This window comes from Caloenas nicobarica, chromosome 7 (assembly GCF_036013445.1).
Source record: "Caloenas nicobarica isolate bCalNic1 chromosome 7, bCalNic1.hap1, whole genome shotgun sequence".
Taxonomy (NCBI): domain Eukaryota; kingdom Metazoa; phylum Chordata; class Aves; order Columbiformes; family Columbidae; genus Caloenas; species Caloenas nicobarica.
Window position 1 is genome coordinate 15,278,335 of NC_088251.1, and position 22,289 is coordinate 15,300,623.

Genomic DNA, 22,289 nt, shown 5'->3' on the forward strand with positions numbered 1-22,289 from the left:
TGATGCTGAGACTTAAAAACCAAAAAAAATTAAAATAAAAAAAAAAAAATTAAAAAAATTTAGAGAAAAAAAATAACACAAAAAGTGATGTTACCCAAGCAAGGCCTTCTAATAAAGGAGTGGCCCCCTCACCCATCCCTCCCTACCTGTGCAAGTCCTGCTCACATCAGTTTCCTTCCATCCAATTAGGCGACCTGGGAGACCCAGCCAGCACCATCCAGAGGGACTACAGAGTGGTGATGGGGTACCTCCAAGAAGCTTGCAGGATGGAACCAGGGAAGGTTATGGCCACTCCACATCTCTTAAAGTACCGCTGGCTCGATCACTCCAGATTAGTGAAGAACTGCTGAGCAGAAACCAGTTTTCTACGACTGCCAGCCATGGGCCATCCGGACTACAGAATCACGGACAGCACTTAATATTATCCAGGGAGGCTTCTTGGGCAAAACCACACTACGAATTCAATTTCAGCCGCATGAAATTCAGGGGAAACGGTGCACTCAGCAACATCAGTGACCTTCCTTTTCTTACAGAAAACTCTGCCTTTCAAAAAATGGCACTTCAAACTAAACAGGATGGGAAAAAGGACGTGAGCCATTCGTCTCCTGTGGATTTAAAGATACCACAAGTTCGAGGCATGGACCTTTCATGGGAGTCCCGCACTGGTGACCAGTACAGCTATAGCTCTTTGGTAATGGGTTCACAAACGGAGAGCGCACTTAGCAAAAAGTTAAGGGCTATCCTTCCAAAACAAAACAGGAGAAGTTTGCTGGATGCTGGACCAGATTCCTGGGGCTCAGATGCTGAGCAGTCTACCTCTGGACAGCCATATCCCACCTCAGATCAAGAGGGAGATCCTGGCTCCAAGCAACCTAGGAAGAAAAGAGGGAGATACAGACAGTACAACAGCGAGATACTGGAGGAAGCAATCTCCGTCGTTATGAGCGGGAAAATGAGTGTTTCCAAAGCTCAGAGTATTTATGGGATTCCCCACAGTACACTGGAGTACAAAGTTAAAGAGAGGCTGGGCACTTTGAAAAACCCTCCAAAGAAAAAAATGAAATTAATGAGGTCGGAGGGGCAGGATGTTTCAGTAAAGATTGAATTAGATCCCCAGGGAGAAGCAGCACAAAGTGCGAATGAATTGAAAGATGAGTAGGGATGTTGTAGAGTGCCAATTACTTTGCAAACTGGGTGAGCACTACTGCATAGTTTAGCCACCACTGAGCACACCTGAGTCTCCTATTTGCTGCAATGCTCTTTTCTTTGCAGTTTAGCATAGACTTGTGTGGACACAAGTGAAAGGTGTGCTCTGAATGTCACATTTGTAAATTTTTCTAGCCTGGTGTGGTGCAGTTTCCCTCCTTCACCTGCCCACTACCCCTTTTTTCTTTTTTTTTTTTTTTTCTTTTGCCTTTTGCATGTTTCTCTGTAATAAGAGAGTTGAGTTACCTCACAAAGAATGCAGATCTGTGGAAGCGAACATCTTGCCTGTAGAGCCTGTCTGAACTTCTGGTGTTGAATTTTGCATTTCTGCCTTTATAGAAATAAGTCCACTTTGTTAAACTGATGCTCTCTTAAAACCAGGCTTTTTTCAATGAGAATCAGACTGTCATTCTTCAAAACATTTCAGAAATCTTTTTTTCCCTTCCTTTTCTTTGATCCAGTTGATTGAAAGGTCTAAGCTAAAGCAAGTTATCTAGGAATGGTACCTCTCTTGAACTCAGATTTGTTTATTAGATGGATAATCAATTGGGTCTAATTAGGCTCTCCACTATTTTCTTCTCAATTAGGCATACTTACCATTCGCTGTCTGCTTAGTGCTCACCCGGAGGGGAGGGGAGGGAAAACTTCAATACACTACCTTCAGAATATGTCAGTTAATTATTTGTAACACTACCTTTGCTGTAATTTTGTTTGATATTTTTGAAGGGTGATATTTAGACTCACCTGCTCGAGGATGTAGCCTTATCTCACGGAAGACAAGCTTCTTGCAGTCAGGAGCAGTCAGGGTACACTAAATGACGTATTAGGGTATGCCTCATAACAGAACTAAGGTTCTTTGTGACCTTTATGCTTTTTACAGACTTGATTCTGAGTTTACTAAACTGTGTGGTTCCAACAACTAGTTTAAATGACTCTAATCTGGGGAGGGGGGATTTATGTAACAAACTACTGTGATATTGCAAAAAAAAAAAAAAAAAAAAAAAAAAGCCCGCAAAGTGGTAATATCAAACGTTACAACCTCAGTAGTCTGCCCAAATATCCACATTAGTGAAGGAGCTTGTTAATGTTCAGGGAAGAAGTAAAACACTGGTAGCCTGATCTAATTCAGGCTCTGCATCATATCTATCTGTAATACTGTCAGGGTCGAACACTCAATGAATGGGTGTTTCCTTTTTAAATATTACAGTTGCCAGTAGCAGGAATTAATCTTAAGTCCTGCTTTTTTGTTGTTGTTTTTATTTAATCTATTTTGATAGTGGTTTAGCACATGCAAGAATAAGCATTTAAACACCGTAAAAGCACTCCGTAAACCACGAATCATTTTTTTTTAATATGATGATATCATTATCGTTATATGGAGATCCAGGATAAATTTTGTACAGAACTTTTATCTTTGATACTTTCTGTGGGAGTGGTCAGTAACTAGGTGGAGCTTACTAGATTTACCACAATATGACCAAATTGGAATTGCTGGTTCTTCAGGTAGAAACAATTTGATCTTCATCTGTGCAAAAGGTAGATAGAAGTATGATTTTTTTTTTTATTTTTATTTTTTTTTTTCCATTTGCACAACCAAAAGAAGCATTGGAGTTTTCGTGTGAGAGCATTAAGTGATGTCAGTGATTGAAAGTGGTTTCTCAAAGCTCATGGGAGGGTGGCCTAGATTAGCCCTGGGGATGCTGAATGACTCTGGAATAGCTGATCCTATTCACCTCCCCCCTCCCCAGCAACTTCATATTTTCAAAGGTTAGGCACACCATTGCTGTCATTTTAAATATGCACTGCTCATTCTTGAAATGGACTGGGCACTTGGCCCCAACTATACTTTTTGTTTACTTAATAGATTTTAGTACTCAAAATCCTGGTTCCTCGTAGCTCTCTAGTTGTCATCTTGGCATTTAAAGCAGTTTAAGCTCAGTAGCAGTATATAAACTCTGCAATACGTTCCAGTTTAGCTGGTGATTGCAATAAAGCTGCAGTTAAACGTGTGGTTTCATCTGCTGTTGGAGGTTATGGTAGAAAGTTTGCTGCAAGTTTAAAAAAAAGAATAACACAGTTTTGCTGTTCAGAGAGGTTTAACCTTTTGCAGTTGTCTTTATTTAAGCAACACGAGTTGAGTTTTATAAAACTTGTCATTGTAGTGTTTGTGGAGTGCTCATTTTACTAACCTAAATATTTTGTATGTGTATGTTTAAGTGGGTGACAATCGTGCAGCAGAAGAATGGTGTGCCTACCCTTTAATGCTGCAGTTTTAAAAGAGAATTTGTGTTGTCATTTCAGGCTGTAGGCTAAGAATTGTAAATAGATAGTGAGAAGTTGAGTACTCTTTATTTGCTTTGGTTAGAAAGTGGATTTAAAAGAAAAAAAAAGAAAAAGAAAAAGAAAAAAAAAAGAACAACAAACAAGAAACCAAACGCGTAACTTTCTCAGTTTAAATGTCCTGAGACCTGAAGATTGTAATATTCACGTCTGCAAAGCTTTTAAACACAACACTTGATCTGTGATATCTTAATATTCAGGTAATCTTTCTTTTTCGAGAAGCTTTTGAACAACTGTATTTCCTCCAAAGGTCTCTGTTGAAAAAGGAAAAAAAAGAAAAAAGTGTAGATTATTTTTAAGCACTAATTGCATTACGTTGGTAATTGCAATATAAAATAGCCATTATTGTTTTGTGAAGCATGGTTGAGATTAGTTAGTGGTCCCTTTTTAAAATTTCATGAGCCTCTCAAAAATAAAAAACAAGTTTAAAAAAAAAGCTGCTGAATATTCAAAAGATATATATTTTACCTTATTGTAGGTTTTGTAAACTTAGTCTGTAATATTCAGGTGCACCTTTTAACGTTAACTTTTTGTTTCAAACTCCCATCTAATGTATTTTCTCTGAGGTGATTCATCACATAAGACTAGTATCACTCTGAGTGCTGCAGTGATCACTAATGTTTTGTTTCATTTTTCACTACATATTTTTTGCAGGCGCTTTCAGTGTAGCTAACTAGTAGTATTTGGGATCATTTAAAATATATGATTGGAATTAATGTTTGTCCATTAGCATGCTTAATTTCCTGCTGACCAGCAGTTTGCATGGCCAAAATCCCTGACTGACCATATTTTGGTGTGGGAAGGTGTGGTTCACTGCTGTCTGTGTAACAAAAGCCTCGTTTCTCATGTTATTTCTGGTAAGTGGATGCTTATGTTACTTGGATCACTTGGACAGGAGAGAAGGTTTAAAATCTTTCTCCTGCTGCTCTTTCGAGATCACATTAACGTGTAACATAGACAAACTGCAACCCTGTAAAAATCGAGACGTTGTTAGGAGGAGGCCTTTCGGGTATTTTTCGTCACTAGTTTTCTCTTATTCCCGAGAACGTCCATCCGATGTAGTTATTGGACTTAACAGTATTGTTGTGTACTACGTTGATGTAGCTGAAAAAGCCTGACAGCAAGAAACTGTGAATAATATTTGTGGCAGTCTCTGAAAACTAGTTTTTCAGTCCAAGTATCATGAAGGAGAATCCCTCTCCCCTACCCCATCCTAGAAAAGTAATTTTATATTTTGTGTGTATAAAGTTTTAAGAATCAAGTTTCATATTGTACTGAAGTTTAGGTGTCGCTTGGTAAATCTTTGCTGCAGCATATAATTGAAGATGAGTAAGGCTTAGTGTGGTAGGGGTCCTGGTGTGGAGTTAATTATCGTACAGTTCTGGTGAGAAAGCCCAACATGTATGAAATGTGTCCTTTTTTTTTATTTGGACTTGTAAAATGTAAAAGTGCTTTTTTAGAACTCTGACCTATTACAAACTATTACCTCACTTTCAGCCAGCTGGATCCTCATTCCACAGTGTTGTAGGCATTATTGTGGCCGGTATGCTTGAGTACAGCTATAGAGTTGAACATTTCCAGTTAGATATTGTAGGGACACGTTTCTGGACTCGTTTTTATTTCTGTCAAAATATATTTTATTTCCCAGTCATTCCCCCCCGCTTTTTTTTAAAGGCTGAAGACAGCTCCCTGTAGAATTTCTCATTTTTCCCCTGTTATGCAGAAGTTGCTGCATAAGCAATACAGGTTTGCCTTTCTTTTTGTTGCAGAACTCGTGGCTTGATGGTTGCGTTACCAACCCTATTGCTAGACCTGAAGTTGAACTCTGAATTCTCATGGGAATTGGAAAACGTTATTTTTAACAAATGCAGGTATTCAGGTAGGATAGTGCCTCTCGTAAGAGAACACATTCAGCTTCTGTGTTCTCAAGCAACTCCTATATCACCTTTTTTGTAGAGCTTTCCAGTGCTCAAGGATATTCCTAAACATGGAAGGCAGCTGCACATGTGTTTAGACCGGTGGAGAGCAGACAAGCAATGGTCTGTGCTTTGTCTTGTGGCAGCCCGACATTTGAGTCTAAATATTTCTTTCATGAGAACCTCAGAGTATGTTGCCTTCCCCTGGAAATTCACAGAAACTAGCAAAGTGATTCAGGGGCTTCAGGGTTGAGTAAGCTTTGTATAGATTGAAACAACTTTTTAGTTCTGGTTGAATTGCTTTTTATATCATCTGCAACAATTGTGGTACAGGCAAAACTGGAGTTATCATGTGGTTTTTTTATTTCCCGTTTACTTTGAAGTGATGCTCTTAGGATGTCCTTGAGTCTTAGGAGAGCAACACAGTGTCCAAGGAGTGAAGGGAACATTATGCTGTTCCCTTGTTTCTCACAAACAATGTGGCTACGTCTGTAACATAAAGAGCTCTTTCTTCAGTGAAGACAAAATTTTGACTCTTCAGTGTAAGAATGCATATACTTGTTGCAGTCCATACTCTTACGAAGGCAAATGTATTAACCTGTACTGAAAGCTTTGTCACAATATTTTAAATATCTTAAATTCTCCGCCAGATGTTAGAGGTAGAACAGGAAGGGTTGTTTCCCTCATTTTCATGAGGATCAGAAACTTTTGGGTTTTCCCCACAAATGTTTCAGAAACTAAATGTGATTTCAGTCTAGGTCAATGTTGCTTTTCCTTGGCACCAGTAGATAATGTTGACTAGCACTGCTTTAAAAAGCTGTACCTAAAAAAATTTTGAGACTAGTTTTGGTTTATAAAGGTTTTCACTTGATTTCAAGTTACATTAAAAAAACTTTGTAATGAGAACCTTCAGAAACCTGAAAATCTGCACTGCTGGTTATATGCAGTTCTGTTGGATGTAGTAAATGCAATAGCCACTATACAGCTAATCATTTCTAATCATCCAGCGTATAAACATGATACGCTCTGGTAGTCACTAAGCAGAGAGATATTGTGGACTCAAAATGATCTGTAGATGCACTCCACATGTACCAGAAAAAATCCCGTAAGTAGTTAGAGTATTCTGGTGTCCATCTCTCTCTCTCCTGTTCTTGCTTTGCCTGGGGCCAAGCTTCTATACCAGTATTACAGCAGCAGTTTTGGACTTCATGTCCTATTGAATTATGCCTAAATTCAGGTATTGTCATGAAAACTTTTGTATTAAGAGAGATTTATTTAATCCTCACAAAAATCTCTTGGCCTGGTTGTGAAATCAGTTTTCCTGGGTGAAGTACTAGGAGGAAGGATTTTTTTTTTTTTTTTTTCCCAGTCCTGTCCAGGGCATTTAATTCACCTTAAAAACGAACATCCCTGCCTTGTGCTTGTCGCTACTGAGTTGGGAAGTATAATTTAGAAGGACTCAACTCTACCCAATGGAGCGGGAATTAGGACACAGACTTTATTCTGACTGGAGCAGGAAAAGTTTGTCAGAAAACAGTTTCTATAGTCATCACCTAGTACAGCCTAACAATGTTTTTTCCTCCTCAGAAATAATGAAGACACTACTACAGCTACTAATACAGTTTATAAACTACTTGGTGCTACATTTCTCAAATATTTTTGCAGATAATATTTTTTATGCCTGCGTGAAAGCATGTAAACTTTATCGTCACTATAAAAAGCACTTGTCTGACCTATTCTAAAGTACCAGAAAAGGGATGAATAACTGCAGCACTTTTTCTGTTACAATGCCAGAGTCTTAATTAAATCTGGTCTTCAGGTTATAAGATATTTTAAATGTACAATCTAGGATCATTTACGGTTTTTCAGGTCAGATCACAAGTTCTCTTGGGATAATAATCTGTCTTTTAAAGACTAGTACAACAGAATATTCTGAAGTTCAGGTAGGGGATGTATATAGACATGCCTGATATTTTTAGCTGATCATTTCAATCGGCCATTTCAGGGCTTGACTCTTGGAATCTGGGATGATGGGTAGGGAAAGGGAAGTTTCCCAAACTAAAAAATCATTTCGGACCATTGTTTAATGTTCAGTTTGAAAACTGTATCACAAGGAAAATGGGTAGGGATTCTTTCTCCCTTATGCCTTCAGGGAATGAGTAGTATTTAGAATCTCTGGCTGAAATTCAAGCCTTTTTACCATGTAAATTTTTAATATAAACTCATTGACATGCTTTTTACATCTGAGGACTGAAAATGGATCTTAATGTTTAAGTTGTGGAATGGTATATTTCTTAAATGAAGGGGGAACATTTAAAAAAAAATAGATTAGAATACCAGCATTAGTGAGCTTAAGGAATTTTAGTATGTAATAGCAAAGCATAGCAAAGTATTTGATTAAAAAATAATCTCGAATTGCTAGTCTGTAACTAGGTGCATTCTAATTTAGCAGGTGAATATTCTTTACTTATTGATATATGATGGGCTTTTTGCAAATAGAAACCTTTATCTGAGTCCCACGTGTTGCTTGTACTGATGGGATGTATGCTTACAGCAGCTTACTGCTGCTTTAAAATGTATAAAATATGTTTTGAGTGTTTGCTCATAACTCTTTCTAACCTCCACTTGTTAAATTGTCAAACATTGGTATTTTATCAGTCCGCAATGTAAGTTTAAACTAATGTTCTTAGGAATCCAACTTGTACACACACTGTTTAAAAACCCTCAGGGACAGTTTACACACTATCCTCACTCAATTCAGGTACTTGTACTCTCTTCTTAAACCTAGCAGTGACTTGTATTTTGTTTTGCTTTTCTTTTGACGTGCTGATAGCACATCCTTGATGAATGTCAACTTAAAACTCAGTTCAGGTATCCAGGTATAACTCAGCCAAACGGATTTTAAAGCTGCATATTTACTCTCCAGCACACAGTGCCTCAGACACTTATAGTGGCATTCTGTATATTCAGTTATTACTACTGAGCAGATCGTGTGGGGGTTCCTGGTATGTATTGTAAGAAATTCCTATGTATATTATATAATATGTATTATATTATATACATATATAGTATATATGTTATCTTAAACTTATATATTTTAAAATGCCACTACTAGCCAGCGCAGCTAAAAATGAAATACATTCCCAACTGCTTCTGTGAAGGGCAGGGGCAGCTTCTCAACGTGGCTCTTGCTTCTCTCTCACCATAACTACTTCTAACCTCAAGCACGGGCCCTTGGCTGTCTGACCTCTACACTCTAGTTATGCAATGTCCTTCGAGAATTCTGTGCACTGGCCACTGTGATGGAAACCAATGGGCCGGGAGTGCTTTGAGCTTATTAGTAATTGTTCTGCCAAAGTTGGTGTTTGTACGACAAGCGTTGTAAACCTGTCAGATAATGGGCAGAGGTGCAAGCGGGTAACGCTGCGCGTGGTCGCTTCCCCCCGCGGGGCGGCACTGCGGCCTCAGCAGGTGTCCCCTCTCTGACGCTGAGTGCTAAATTCGGGACGCGTGGGCACTTCACATCTGTAGCGACGGGCTCCGCGCTGCACGCGCGAGGAGGCGAAACCTTAAAAGTAAAATCTGCTGCTCTGCCCTCGCAGTGATCTGTTGGCAGTTGCAAGTCAGCAACACCTCTGCTTTATTATTTGACACTTTACATCTCAAAAGTCTTCTCTTTCTATTTATGTAACCCATAGTCTTTGAAGAGTATGGAAAATGGCATTTCTCTCTGACCTCTAGAAGTTCAAGTGTCATGGGAAAAAAAAAAAAACCACAGGAACCCCCCCCTTTACTCTTATGGACCTCATTTCAATATACTGTTTACAGTTTGACGGAATTGTATAATTTAATATTTCTCTTGTACTGTAGTTTATATTTATTTACAGATTTTTTTTTGTACTGTGTGATTTGAATTTTTTGTTCCTTGCTATGATCAATGTTTTATGTAGTAGAGCACTTATGATCACAAATTAAGGTTTTTGGTTTGATTGCACTACATTAATTTTTTTTTAATGCAGTTCTGATTTTTTGACTGGACTAAATAAGCTGTGTCTTAATGTATGTGATAAGTACTTTAAAATTTTTATTTCATGTGGTCCATTTATTTTTTGCATTGTATGTCAAAGCGCTAATTCTCTTGTTGTGCATGTGTAAGATTTAATGGCTCCATTGTATTATTTGACCATGTCATTTTGGAAACACATTCCCAGCTGTAACGTTGTGTATGGTAGTTTTCACTGGATGCTAGACTTTTCAAAACCACTATTCTTCTAATAAATTTTGTTGTGAAAAACTTCAAGGGGTTCCAATTCTGTTGTTTTTAGTGTGCTTTCTAAATGTCGGCACTAATCACCTGAGGTTGTGAACTGCAAACTCTCAGAAATTGAGAGAAGTAGGGAAGGAAGTGAAAACAGAAGGTAAAACTAATTTCAGCTGAAGGATCGAGCTTTGGGGAGAGTCTTTTTTCTTGTCCTAAATAGGGCTGGCGATGAAGCTGCTTTAGCAGCGGGGTAGGGAGGATGTGTGAAAGCCAAAACGCTGCCTCGTAGCAGCCCGGTCTCCTGCATGCCTGTACTCTAATTCACTCTTTCCTACTGGCCGCTCTCATTTCTTTAACTGTAAATAATTTATCCGGTGAAGAACGAACAGTCTCTCGGGGGAGGGGGTGAAAGAAAAGTGATGTAGTCTTGTTCATGGAGCACTCAGTAACGAGTCCCGGCAGGAAAGGCTGTCCTGCTGTCCCCCTGCATGGGCGCGCACGGCGAATTCGGCGCTGGCACCCTGCTTCCCCGGCCCTCGCTCAAGACCCACGTTTCACTTTCTCACGACTGTACTTTGGGTTGAACTACTTTTGACGTTATGCATTATTGATACTGAAATGCTGAATACTAAAAAGTAGGTTACAGTAAGTGGTGTGTAATGGAACCCACGTGAGTTTCGGCGCTTCTATGAACCTTCATGTTCGGTCCTAGGATGATTTTGAGAGTGGTGCACAGGGATTTCCCAGTGTTAGGAAAATTTATGGTGCTGTACGCTGTCTAGCCCAGGTTTCTTTTCTCCTGAAAAACTGCCTTTCTCAGCTTGTGCTGTTGAAAAGTAGGTGATTTAGGGTTTGCATTTGCTAACATGTTTTTCAGTGTGGTTTTGTGTTTTGGTGGGTTTGGGGTTTTTTTTTGTTTGTTTTAAGATACTTAAACAGCTGTTACATTGCAAACTAATAATTGTGTACTAATACTGGTATTAAAAAGCAAAATGGTCAGGTAGCTGGGTGTTGCCGTTGGTTTAGCTACATTGGGCAAATGTCTTTTGAATAAACTTGGTTTGACTAGAAGCTACATCTTACACTTTTTCAGGAATATTAAACTTGAAAGCCTTGTGCTGTAAACTTGCATTTATCATATTTTTTTCTGTATGTCGGAATACATCTGTCAAATCTATGAAAATAGCCTTTGAAAGTGATGAACTATATTACCATCTGCCATTCTTTAGGATGTATTACATTCTGCAAGCTTTTCCCAGAACATTTTTAATTGACACTCTTAATCTTGCGATTATAAGAAATACCAAGTTTTTCAGGTTTTCCTGGAGGACTTGCTGATGGTCTCACACTATTAAGCTGAAGTTGTTCAGACTTAAAGGAACGCAGCCTTGAATTCTTCTTTTAAAGCTATTTTCTGTAATACGAATATGTATTGTGACGAGAGTTCACAAAATGTTGCACCCAGAAAAAAGAATCCATGCTGTTGTTGTTGTAGAAAAGAAACCTAACTAACAGTGTTAGGCAGCTTAAAAAGTCTTCTGCTAATTTGCTTCAGCTCATTTTGACTCAGGATGGGTTTTGAGCTGCTCCATTTGTTATTGGAAGAGGCGGCTGCCTCTTGTGAACCTGCAGGAGGGTATCTGGTCACCTTCTGAAGGAAGAGTGGACTGTACTGCTACACACACCTGGGTGACTTTCTGCAACCCAGATCCTCCAGCAGGTGTGAAACACGAGGCTCTGCTGATGGCTGCTTTGCAAAAACGTGTGCTGCTGTGAGGGGAAGAGCGGAAAACGCCAGGTCGCTGCCTGCAAGTGCTGGGATTAATAACAGCTGATAGGAATCTACTTGGAAGTAAGCAACTCCCTGACCTCAGCATGAGGGATCTGAAACACTTTTGTGTTGGAAATCAACTTAAGTTTTCTGAGTGAAGCTGATTTTATTAAGGAAGATCCTGAGCATTATCACAATTTCACCTTCAGCCAAAACCGAGCCCTTGTGTGGTGGTTGCGTGGGGCTTGCTTGGTCAGCCTTGGTGAGGCAGATCTTCGGCGGCTTTCCTGCCTGAGCCCACAGAGTGCTCTGTTGCCCTAGACGCCTGGCAAAAGTGTGTTTGAGGGGAGGAGGAGGATTTAAATCCTGATTCAGGAAGATACTTCTTAACCTGCAGACTCTGCTCTGGCAGGTGCCCAGGCACTGGTACTTGCTGAGCTGTGGTTTTGACTGAGGGTGAGTAGCAGAGTCTCGGTTAGTAATGTGGTTCACATGCAGAGTGTCAGAGATACAGACCAAAAGCAATCTCAAAAACAGAGCTTGAAGTGTTAGCGGCAAATTCAGGATATGGAGTTTGATACAATGAAAATGGCAGGGAGATTAAAATAAAATTTGATCTTTCTAATATGGTTATTCTCTGGACACTTTGTTACAGTGCTGGAGGGATCCCAGATAACACCGTTTGTGACAGTGTTGTCTCCCCTAATCTAGTACCTTTAATGCAGCCTCTGTGACTTAAAATCCAAGATGTTCTCAATTGTCAAGCAGGAAATTCAGAAGAGGTCTGAATGACTTCACACTTGTGAGTTAATAATCAATTAAGTTCCTTCTTTCCTGCCTCCCCAAAAACCCCAGACAACACAACCTTTAAAAGTGCTTTTTTGGTATCATGAAGAGAGAGCACATATTTTTACAGGTCACCTTTAAGTATCAGAATTTACAGGTTGTGTTTGAAAGAAAACTTGTAAAGTCTTCTCTTGCCTCCTCCTCCTCTGCGGGTGTCGCGCAGCTCTGCAGGAGGTCTGCTGAGTACACACTTCACTAAAAGGCAGATTTTTTTGTGAGATGGCTACAGCTCAGATCTCCAGGAACTGTTTAAAAGCTCAGCTAAAATTAGGAGTGCTTAAGGTATATTTCAGAGCATAGAAATATAAGCACTGCTGCCCAAATATGCAAAGGTTGCCTGGATAAAAATACAGCTGGAGCTGTGACCTACCGAGCGCCCACAGGAGCGCAGGGAAGGACGGGGCAGAGGCTTCGGCTGCAGCCTGTGCGATTCTGCGCTGGATCTGGCCGTATCTCGCTTCTGCTGCTACCTGGGCAGCTCTGTGGCTCCCTGCCTGCTCCCTGCCTGCAGGTGCTGGTCAGACGGCCTTGTGTTGAAAGGAAGAGTGGTTTGTCCATACAGGGTTATCAGCAAACTGTCTGTAAAAATTACAGTGCTAAATAGGCAGTTTTGTTACACCTGCTAAGGTGTGGTTTGGTGGTTTTTTGTTTGGTTTTTTTTTTTTTTCTGACATGCACCAAGATCCCGCCTGCCGAGCTTATAAAGTGTAGGGCTTGCTCAACTCGTTTTGGAATGACATTCCTAACTTTGAAAGGGGCTTTTATGGTTTCCTTTCTTAAAGCCAAGCCTTTGACTGTGCTTTTCTTCTCACTGAGCTTTAGAAAAAGGCCCTGACACTAATTGTTGAAAGTTACTCTGGCTCTGCAGGGGGAAAACTGACACTAGGAGCAGCTGAAGAGCTTCCCCGCGCATGTGCAGAGGTTTTCATACACACAGCTGATGGGTGTGCTGGGACTTGCTGGAAACCAAGCTTGAGGTGCTTGCTTGGAGACTCCAGTAGTTTCTACCACGTTCCCCTCTTACGTGAAGGTGATAGTATATTTTTTTCTTGTTTTCAGATGTGCTGTGGTAACACCTAGTATCTTTGTTGAATTCCTTTCAGGTCTTTAAAGCAAGTAGCCATTTGTGAGGTGTTAGCAATGGCTTAAAACAAACTGTTTGGCTTTGAAAGGAGACTGTAAAAAAAGATGCTGTAGGATTCTGGCTTTGCATAAGAAGCTTTCATATCAAATGTACTCTGCTGGTACGTAAATACAAGTTTTCTTCTGCTTTCTAGCCATCAAACAGCCCTTTCTCATCAAAGATGAGAAAGCTAAACCTGCTCGCTCTGTACCCGAAGTATGTTTGCTAACAACAAAGTTCTCGCTGGCCCATGGTGACAGATACCTAACTTCACTGCTCGCTAGGAGCTTGCATAGCTCTGATTCAGTGAGCTTTTCTGCTGATGTATTAAAAAAGTACATTTTTGCTGCTGTTTCAGGACCTGTGTTGGCTTTTCTCCAATAGGCAGACACAAGTGTGTACAGTAAGGGTGACGGCTCAACTGCTCTTTAATTCCAGCCTTCTTGCCTATATCTGTCCTTATGTGAGTGCCTTTACTTTTGTTTGAGTGTAGACTGGATTGCTAATTGATAAAACCAAAACTAACAGAACTCTGGATTTAAAAGAAATACACCTTGTGGCTCCTTTAATGAGTTTATTATTAAATTAGGAATAGTAATTTGTAATAAAGCTTAAAATCAATGTAACCTCGCACAAAGTGACAAATGTCATGGTCTAGTGCTGGCAAAGAGTGTGTTTATGAGATTTGGATTTTGGCTGTTTATTCTGTTCTTTTATAGCTCCTGCTAAAAAAATATATATATATATTTCCTTGCAAAATTAATAGGAGTAGCCAGGCCTAAGCAGGACAACAGGGAATCTATCTGGCACTCAGCCTTTTGTGGGTCTAAAATCCCCACGGCGTATGTCGTTTGGGCTCTGGTGTCGCAACCTGAATGTGCGAGTTGGTCTGAGGAGGATTTTTCGGAGGTGGCTTTGCTGTGATTTCTGGGGATGGTCCTGTTCTGTATTTCTCTGGTCGTACAACGCGTAGCAAATATGCCAACATCCCGTTAGTGCCGTGGTCTCTTTACCACTGTGTGGTTAAGCATCAGTTCATTTCTCTGAGCTTTCAGGGTTTGCATAGTGCACTTACTGTTAATACAATAAAAAATGTCTGCGGCAGAGGAGCTCCGGAGTGCTTGATGGGCAGCGTGTGCTAATGGGTCATTATCGCATTCGTTTCCCTTGCAAAGGCTGGGGACTCGTTCTCCTGCTGGTGGAGCAGATCTGTGAAGGCATCTCGGGGGGATCTGCCTGGCTGTGGTGCTCGCTCCATCCTCGCCACGCCTGAGGAGTGATGAGTCACGTCTGCTTTACCCAAAGGATCTGTTCCTTTGCAGGCATAAGCTGTGGTTGATATTTTTTTTCCTCTTTTTTTAATCTTTATGGCAAACTAGCAGTTGATGGGTTTTGTCCCCAGTATAAAGAAACAAACAATACCTATCGTTATGCTGTGGGAAGGAAAATTGCACAGATATAAAGTACATTTGAACTGCAGCACTCAATTATAAAGGGGAAACTACCAAAATCAAGGATGCTTTAAATATGGTAAATAGCTCTAAAGAAAACTGGGTCTATTAGTGGTGATGGCATGTTACATGCTAAGCAAGCTGTAGTTCCCTGCCTCAGTTTGCCATGTAGCTGGAAAAGTATTGGATGCGTGGGGGAGATGGGACCTTTTTTAGCGGACATTTGCTGTGGTCAGACAAGCTTTATTTGTTAGTTTTCCTTTAGCATTGAGATGTGTGATGATGTAAATGAAGGAGGAAAATAACTGTGGGCCAGGATACCAAGGTGAATTTTTGAGGGGAGAATCGACTGTCTTAAGAGGAGGAGGAAGGACAATAGTGCGTAATGACAAGGGTTAAAAAAAAAAGAGAGAGAGGTGATGTGAGGGATGTGCAGAAATGGAAGGATGAGAGGTTTGAGCTGAAGGGGAGCGGTGTGCATTAGCGCAGAGGAAACCTCTCCCCCCCGGCACGCATAGAGACATTTCCTGCCGTGTGTTTTGGTTTCTTAATAGTTATCTGACTATAAAATTAACCTCCATCATTTAATGGTAGTTGAATGGCAGTTAAATTAACCCACTTTCAAAATAGAGCCTACCTAGCCCGTCAGCTCTGAGACAGCCTCGTCCCCAGACATGTGGGGCTGCAAACCTCCCTTCGCCTTAACCCAGTTCCCAGGCAGGCGGCCCAAGCGGTGCCTCGGAAATGGGGTTTGCTGCTCAGCCCGGCAGCTGGCAGAGAATATGGACACAAATCACACCGCTAATTCTTATTTCACCAGGCATTTTTGTGTGAGGAGGTACAGCATCGGCACATGGGGAACGCTGCCATTAGGAGTTGTGGTACTGTTTCTATTAACAGCATGGCCTTAATTATCTGAGGCCCAATTATCTGCATCTCCAGGTTATCTGAAATGGGGTCATATCCCCCAATGTCTGTTAATTACACCCAAGGTACCCTCTGCTCTCCAAATGTCTTCCACTGCCCACCCCCGCCGAGCTCTGGCTTTTGGCTGACTGTGTTTGGCTCTAGCAAGTGCTCTACCTAGTTGCTGCATTTGGTTTTCCATATCCACGTTGGAAAAAAAAATATCATGGATATTTGCAGGCTTTTAAAATCCTTGAAGACCTCTAGAAGTAGACAGTGTCTGAGTGTGGCAATGTGGCTGTTGGTGCTGGGACCAGCGATGTCTGCAGACAGGGCATCTGATGCATTTGGGTGTTCTTCCCCCACTGCGGTGTAGGTACAGGTGGGAGGGGAAGGTGGGATTTGTCACAGCGCAGCACAAACCTGCACACAAGCCTGAATTTCCTGCATACGTGTGCACCTTCCGCGGGGGTTCGCCTAGCGTTCAACCTCTGCGTTTGCAGTGGGTGCAGCTGACCCACATGTGTGTGCCCGAGGGCTGGGCAGGGAGAGCTTTGTCCCTGATTTACTGTGGGGTGGACAAGGAAACAACAGCGATGGGCTTGGAAGCAGGGAGAGGCCACGTACATTTGGCTCACCGCGGGTCCGGAGCAGCGTGTGCTCCCAGCTCGTGCCCGGAATGTTATAATGAAGACACTCAGGGCATCCCTCCCCACTCCGTAGGACCGGTCCCTGGGGTTTGTCCTCCCTTGCCTTAACTGGGCTTTTTTTAAAACATGTGCAAAGCTGTGAAAATCCTTGTAAGAACTTTTTTTTTTTTTTCCCTGCATGCCTTTGTTATCATTCTTCTAGTGCTATCTGTTTTTCTATCTATTCTGGTCCTCTGGTGCTATCTATTCTTCTGGAGCACCTAGCCCAGGGAAGATGCTGAGTCCTGCCTCAGAGAGAAACACCCATGGTAATTTTTTTTTTTTTTTCCTTAAAGGGAAGATCCCAGATGTCCTTGATAATTAGAAAAATTAGCAAGGACAATTCTGGAAAGGCTTTGAAAAATGGTTTGTAGAATAATGTTTCCAACATGATAAATTTCCCTTGGTTTTAAAGCAATAGCTCAGTGGCAAGATTTTTAATTAGTCATTAAATATTGTATTAGAAGTATCACAAGTGATGATAAACTACTATAGAATATGGTTGGGTTAGTTACTTGGGGAAGGTGGGAATGGAGGAAGCTATGACAGGAATATAAAAAAGATAAACTTCTTTTGAGGTTGCTATTTTTTTTTAATGTAAAATAAACTTTAGTTTGTTTGATTTTTATTTGGCTACAGGTGGGGAAAAGGTGATTTTTAATGTTTAACTACTTTGAATAAATAAAAGACACTACTCTGAAGGGTTAAAAGTCTGAATCTATAATGGATGTCTGTTGTTTATCCAGTCAGTTGGCTTATTGTACAACCTGGATACCTTGAGGAATACATGCAGCTGACAAAAACCCCAACCAAACAAACCCCATCTATAACTTGTTTCTTCCTGCTTTTCAGTTGAAATGCAAGTTCAATCCATCTCCACGCACGTCACCAAGGACGGCGTAAATTCAGGGGCCTTGAGAACCTGGCAGCAATATTTCCATAGTTATTTTGGCTATGCTTTGCACAACTTCAGCTTTTAATTTAGAGAACAAAAATGCTTTTTCTCCTTCCTAGCTATTGTGTGGAGCCTCAGCTCTTTCTGTTCTGCTCTTCTATTTTTTTTTCAGTGCAGCGAGAGAGAATTACTGTAGCACCCACAGAGGTGTGAAGGGACTCATTCATCTGTGTGGGGAGTGTTAGGTGCCAGGCATATTTCTGAGGATTGAAATGCAGGCATTTAAACTGGTACATCCAGTGTCAGCCTTTAACTCGGGCTTTGAGAGATGAGCTCCAGAAAATCTCGCTGCAGTGGCTTTATGTGATTGATGCCCATGGCTGTTTTGCCCATCCCCTGCAAGGGATCGCCATGCCCCGGAGCGGGGCCAGCAGAAGAAAACGTGTCTCTGCACCTCCGCTTCTCAAAGCCGTGAGGTCTTTGCCACAGCTGTGAGCCGAGATGAGTTTGAGCACAATACCATGTGTCAAACGGGGCAGGGAAGATGCAACGTGGGTTGCCTTTTGCTGCCCTGGGTTAATAATTTCTGGCAGTGAGCTGGCAGTTGCTGTGGCTCCATGTCCACTGCGGTGACATTGATGTGGGCTGCCTCTGAAAGATGCGGTGCCACCTCCTGCCTCGGTCCAGGGCCTTTCCCTGGCAGTGTTTGCTTTTGCACAGCCGGCCTGGGACTGGCAGAGAATTCACCCTGGTGTGGCTCTGCATGCAGCCCCCCGGCACTGGGGCAAGCGAGCCCACCCTTGGCAACCCACAGCCACAGCCGTTTCCAAGCACACGTGTAGCACGCAGGATTGACAGCATCCCTAGGGCTGGGGTCAGCTCACCCAACTGCCAGCAGTGAGCGAGCTTCTTGTAAGAGGCTGCTCCTCCTTTGCAATCCCTCAAAATGGCATTTCCACTTGCCCTGAAAAAATAAATTAAGTGGCTGAAATCAGCAGGGCCGGAGGTGGCACCCGAGGGTGACGAGATGCTGCCTTGGACCTTGGGGTCAGAGCAGGCTTTGAGTTCAGCTGATGGAGAGCATCGCTTACAAGTTAGGCTTTCTTCTCAGTCATCCATGTTTCTCAAATCTCCTCTTTTAGCCAGGTTTCCAAGGCACGCTTCAGCTTGGTGGGGTGCTCCAGGGGTACCTCTGGTTTTGGGTAGTGTGAGGCAGCTCCACCAGCTGGCACAGAGTCAGCTGTTTGGCAGCAGGAGAGGGAGGGGATAGGTCATCCCACATAAAAATACTAAATTGGATTTTATAAGTTTATAGCTATGCTTTGTTTCTTTTACAGAACTATAATCCTGGTGCTTAAAGTGGTCTGAAAGGAACAGAAACACTTAGCCTTGAACTTTTGTTCTGCTGCTTCTTCTTGTGCCTCTGAGGTACAAAACATACCTGTAAACTTATAATCAATCAAACTGCTGTTCAAGGGCTAAAAAAAAGAAACCCAAAAAGAGCATAGGCTTCATGTTCAATAGTGAGAAACTTGGGGTGGGCAAACCGGAAGATTGCAGTTGGCAATCGGCAGGTTTTCAGAGGCCAGCTTCCCAGGTAGGTTGGTATGAACCAGTTGATTTCTTTCTCCCTCTCTTTCTTCTCCCCCTTGCTCCCCCTGCAAAATACACTGTTGAACCAGAGGCAGGCTGGGCTGCCCCTAAAGCTCTGCTTCTGGCATTCACAAGCAGAACAAGCACAGTGTCACCCTGGTGCAACTGGAAAAGGGGAGATGCGGCAACCCCACCAGTGGGTTGGGGACACTGCAGGGAGCTGGTGGGCAGAGCTCCTTGGGCTGCGTAAGGTGAAATACAGATAACTTGGCCTTTCCTTCCCATACTGTAAATCCTATACCTGTGCAGTCCATAGGTGCTACCGACAGACAAACCCATGCCTTCCCCCAGCCCCATCATCCCCAACCATGTGGCCTTTGTTGCAAGCCCTGGGTCTCCCCCAGCTCTTGCTGGGGGAGGGTTGACTTCAAACTCCACTAAACAGTAAAGGCACAATGCAAAGAAATGTGTTGCAGCAGGCAGCTATGCAAATAGCTTTAGAGCACAGCACGTTTTCGCCAGCGTTAATTGCTGCACCACCGGGGTTGCATAGCAACAGCTCGGTTTGTGTCTCTGACAGCTCCTGCCCCTTGATGCCTCTGACACCTTCTTCAGCAGGCGGGGAAGGAGGAGAGAACAGGGCTGCCCTGGGAGAGCTAGAAGGGCCAGGAGGTAGCGAGGAGCTCAGGTGATAAGATTTGCTTAGGATGCTGGTGACATGTGCAGCAGGGCTGGAATGGGGGCACTGCGGCACAGGAGCAGAGGAGCCCCTGCAGCCACAGCCTTGTGTAGGCAGCTTTTGAGGCTGGCGGCCCGAAAGGGCAGACCTGCCATCTCCCATGCTCTGCAGGAAAGCTCCCTGGCAGGTGGATTGTCTCTCTCACTGCAGTGAATCCTTCTGGGTACCCCATACTGCACTTGCAGCTTGGCTGTAGGCATAGAGGGTCCCTGGTAAAGCACCTCTCCCCAGCCAGGGAGCTGCAGGAGGCTTGTGGCTTCTCTGGCCCTTGAGAGAGTTGACCTTGCTCATGCACGCCCAAAGCTAAGACAAGCCCTGTGGGAAGGGGTGAGCGTGGGCACTGGGGAGAGGCTGCAGATGGTACGGGATGGCCCGGCCTCCCTTGCTTGTCTGCTGAGCCCAGCAGCTTCTGCCGGTGCCTCCCGAAAAGCAGGCTCTGCAGAGACAGGGGTGACTGCCTCCAGAGAACAATTCTTCCTCCTGTTTAAAACCATGTTCCCAATTCCCATCCTCTGTATTCACCAGTCAGTCTTCACCTCCTGCTGTGCCTCTGCCAGGAGGGCTGAGCAACCTGTTAGTAGCTGGTACCTTCTCCTGGGAAAGCACTTCAGCTCTGCAATCAGCTCACCTCTCCTCTCTGATAAGCCACATAAATAGTTTCTCTACAGCAGTTGACACAAATCATAAGCAACCCTGCCTGAAGCCATGGGGCACCTGAAAGAAACTCTTCTGTTATACCTGAGCATGAAACAAGTTCTTCTCTGAAACTGCCTTAAGTAGCGAGGAGCCAGGCAATCCTGCATCCAGCTAGGAGAGACCGGAATGGTGGGAAATGCTGTGCAGCTACCACGGTGTGCAGATCACTGGGTCCCAGGGAGCTGTGTCTGGGAGATGTGGGGATGGAGAGGCACAGGCTGCAGCTCAGCACCCCAGGGGATGGGGAGAGGAAGGACCGAGGTGGGATCCAGCCGTGCGCAGAGCCCAACTGCAGGTGCCAGAGAGAGCTCTGCCTCAAGGTTATCCTTTGAAACCGAGAAAAAGGGGATACTGCCTGCAGGACCCAAGTGGGGATGGGCTGGAGAAGGAGCAAATGAGCTCAAGGTGAGAAGTTGCAGCCTTTGAGCTAAAGTGATGTGGAAGCAGAGGACCTTGAATGCAGTGTGCCGACAGAAGAAGGTGAACTGTGTCACTGAGCATGAGATGGGTCTTCTAAGGACAAAGGGCATCAAGACTGAATGGATTTATTTCCTTTATCAAGCAGGAAAAAGATTTATCTCTGTTTTTTAAATTTACAGCTTGACAAGCTGCGTGTATCTCATATTGACTCCTTGGAGTACAGTGGGGCAAATAAGGTGAAAATGAGCACTGTAGCCTCAGTTACACTTCAGAGTAAGAAACTAGTCAAAGGCAAGGCAGAAATGCCACCAGGAGCCTTTAGCACCAGGGATCTCAGGTCCCCTCTGCCATACGAGCAGGACATGAGTCTTTTCCAGCCCCGTGCACCCATGCAAAGTAGGTGTGACCTGCGGCCGGCTGTGTTCAACATCGTTACTGCAAGGTGAGGAAGGACTGTGCCCGAGCACTTTGGTCCCTTCTCCCAAATCAGAGACTGTACACAGACCCACAATCTCCTCCCTCGCCCAGCCTGTAGCTTACCTCTTCCTCCTCATCACCCATCCCGTGTTGCCAATGCCACGGGCTCTTCCTTCACAGCTGTGTGTGTGTGGCACCCAAAGGTGCCCTGGCCAGGAGGGACTAGGCTGTTTTGGCACTGTAACCTTACTGAGGTTGCCCTGGGGAGTGTGGCAGCGGAGTGGGCCGGGGCAGGGCCACACCTCTGCTGCCGCCCGTATAAATTCAGTCTGGCTGGGGAAAGATGGCTGCTGCTCTTAGGAGCTGGTCTGGCGAGCAGGTAAGAGGAAAGCAACCACCCTCTTTGCAAAAGGTGGGAAAAAAAAAAGCTGTGCTGAGCTCTGCCTCCTTGCAAAGCCCCCTGCTCCAAGGCCCCCTCCTCTTGCAGAGGGGGGCGCAAAAGTTTTTTTTTATCCCTTTTGTTATTCAGCAGGGCAAGGGGAGGAGCTGGGCTGTGTAAGAGATCCTGGCTGACATAACCCTTCCTGTACAGGGCTTTGGAGAGGGGCCAGGTTGTACCTGAGCATTTTTATTTGAATTAATCCCAGGCATGGCAAATCGAAAGTCATCACAGCGCTAGGTAGAACCGGTTGAGACTGTTGCTGGAGGGCATTTTTCTTGCCCGAGTGTAGTAAGGCAGTCTTGAGGTACGTTGTTTATCACTAAACCCGGGAGCATGTTCTGGAGGCACTGGAGCACATTCGGCGAGCAGAGCTCGCTCAGCCTTCCTGGCCAGTTTTGGGAGAACCTTGCCCAAGAAGCCTTTAAGGAAACTGAGCAGCCGTGATTGAGAGGTGAAGCCTCGTTACACTTAAAAATTTGAGCAAACTGGAAAGCAAAGGGCTGGCTAGCAGATGCTCAGGGCAGGCTTGGCTGCAGCCGAGCATTGCTGGGTGAAGAAGAGACCGGGTGCTCCCTGGC

At 43.4% G+C, this 22,289-nt stretch overlaps 1 protein-coding gene across 3 annotated transcripts in view; it reads left to right on the forward strand.

Annotated features, from left to right (window-relative positions):
* LCOR (ligand dependent nuclear receptor corepressor) overlaps positions 1 to 22,289 on the forward strand; it is a 58,234-nt gene that overhangs the window by 23,184 nt on the left and 12,761 nt on the right. Inside the window, exon 8 of one of the 3 annotated variants that reach the window (XM_065638962.1) lies at positions 190 to 1,332. The exons of the other annotated variants lie outside the window; for them this stretch is intronic. Coding sequence (XP_065495034.1) covers positions 190 to 1,159 — 970 coding nt within the window. The 3' untranslated portion in view covers positions 1,160 to 1,332. Of the gene's footprint in view, positions 1 to 189; positions 1,333 to 22,289 lie in introns of those variants that run through there. 3 annotated transcript variants of the gene reach the window in all.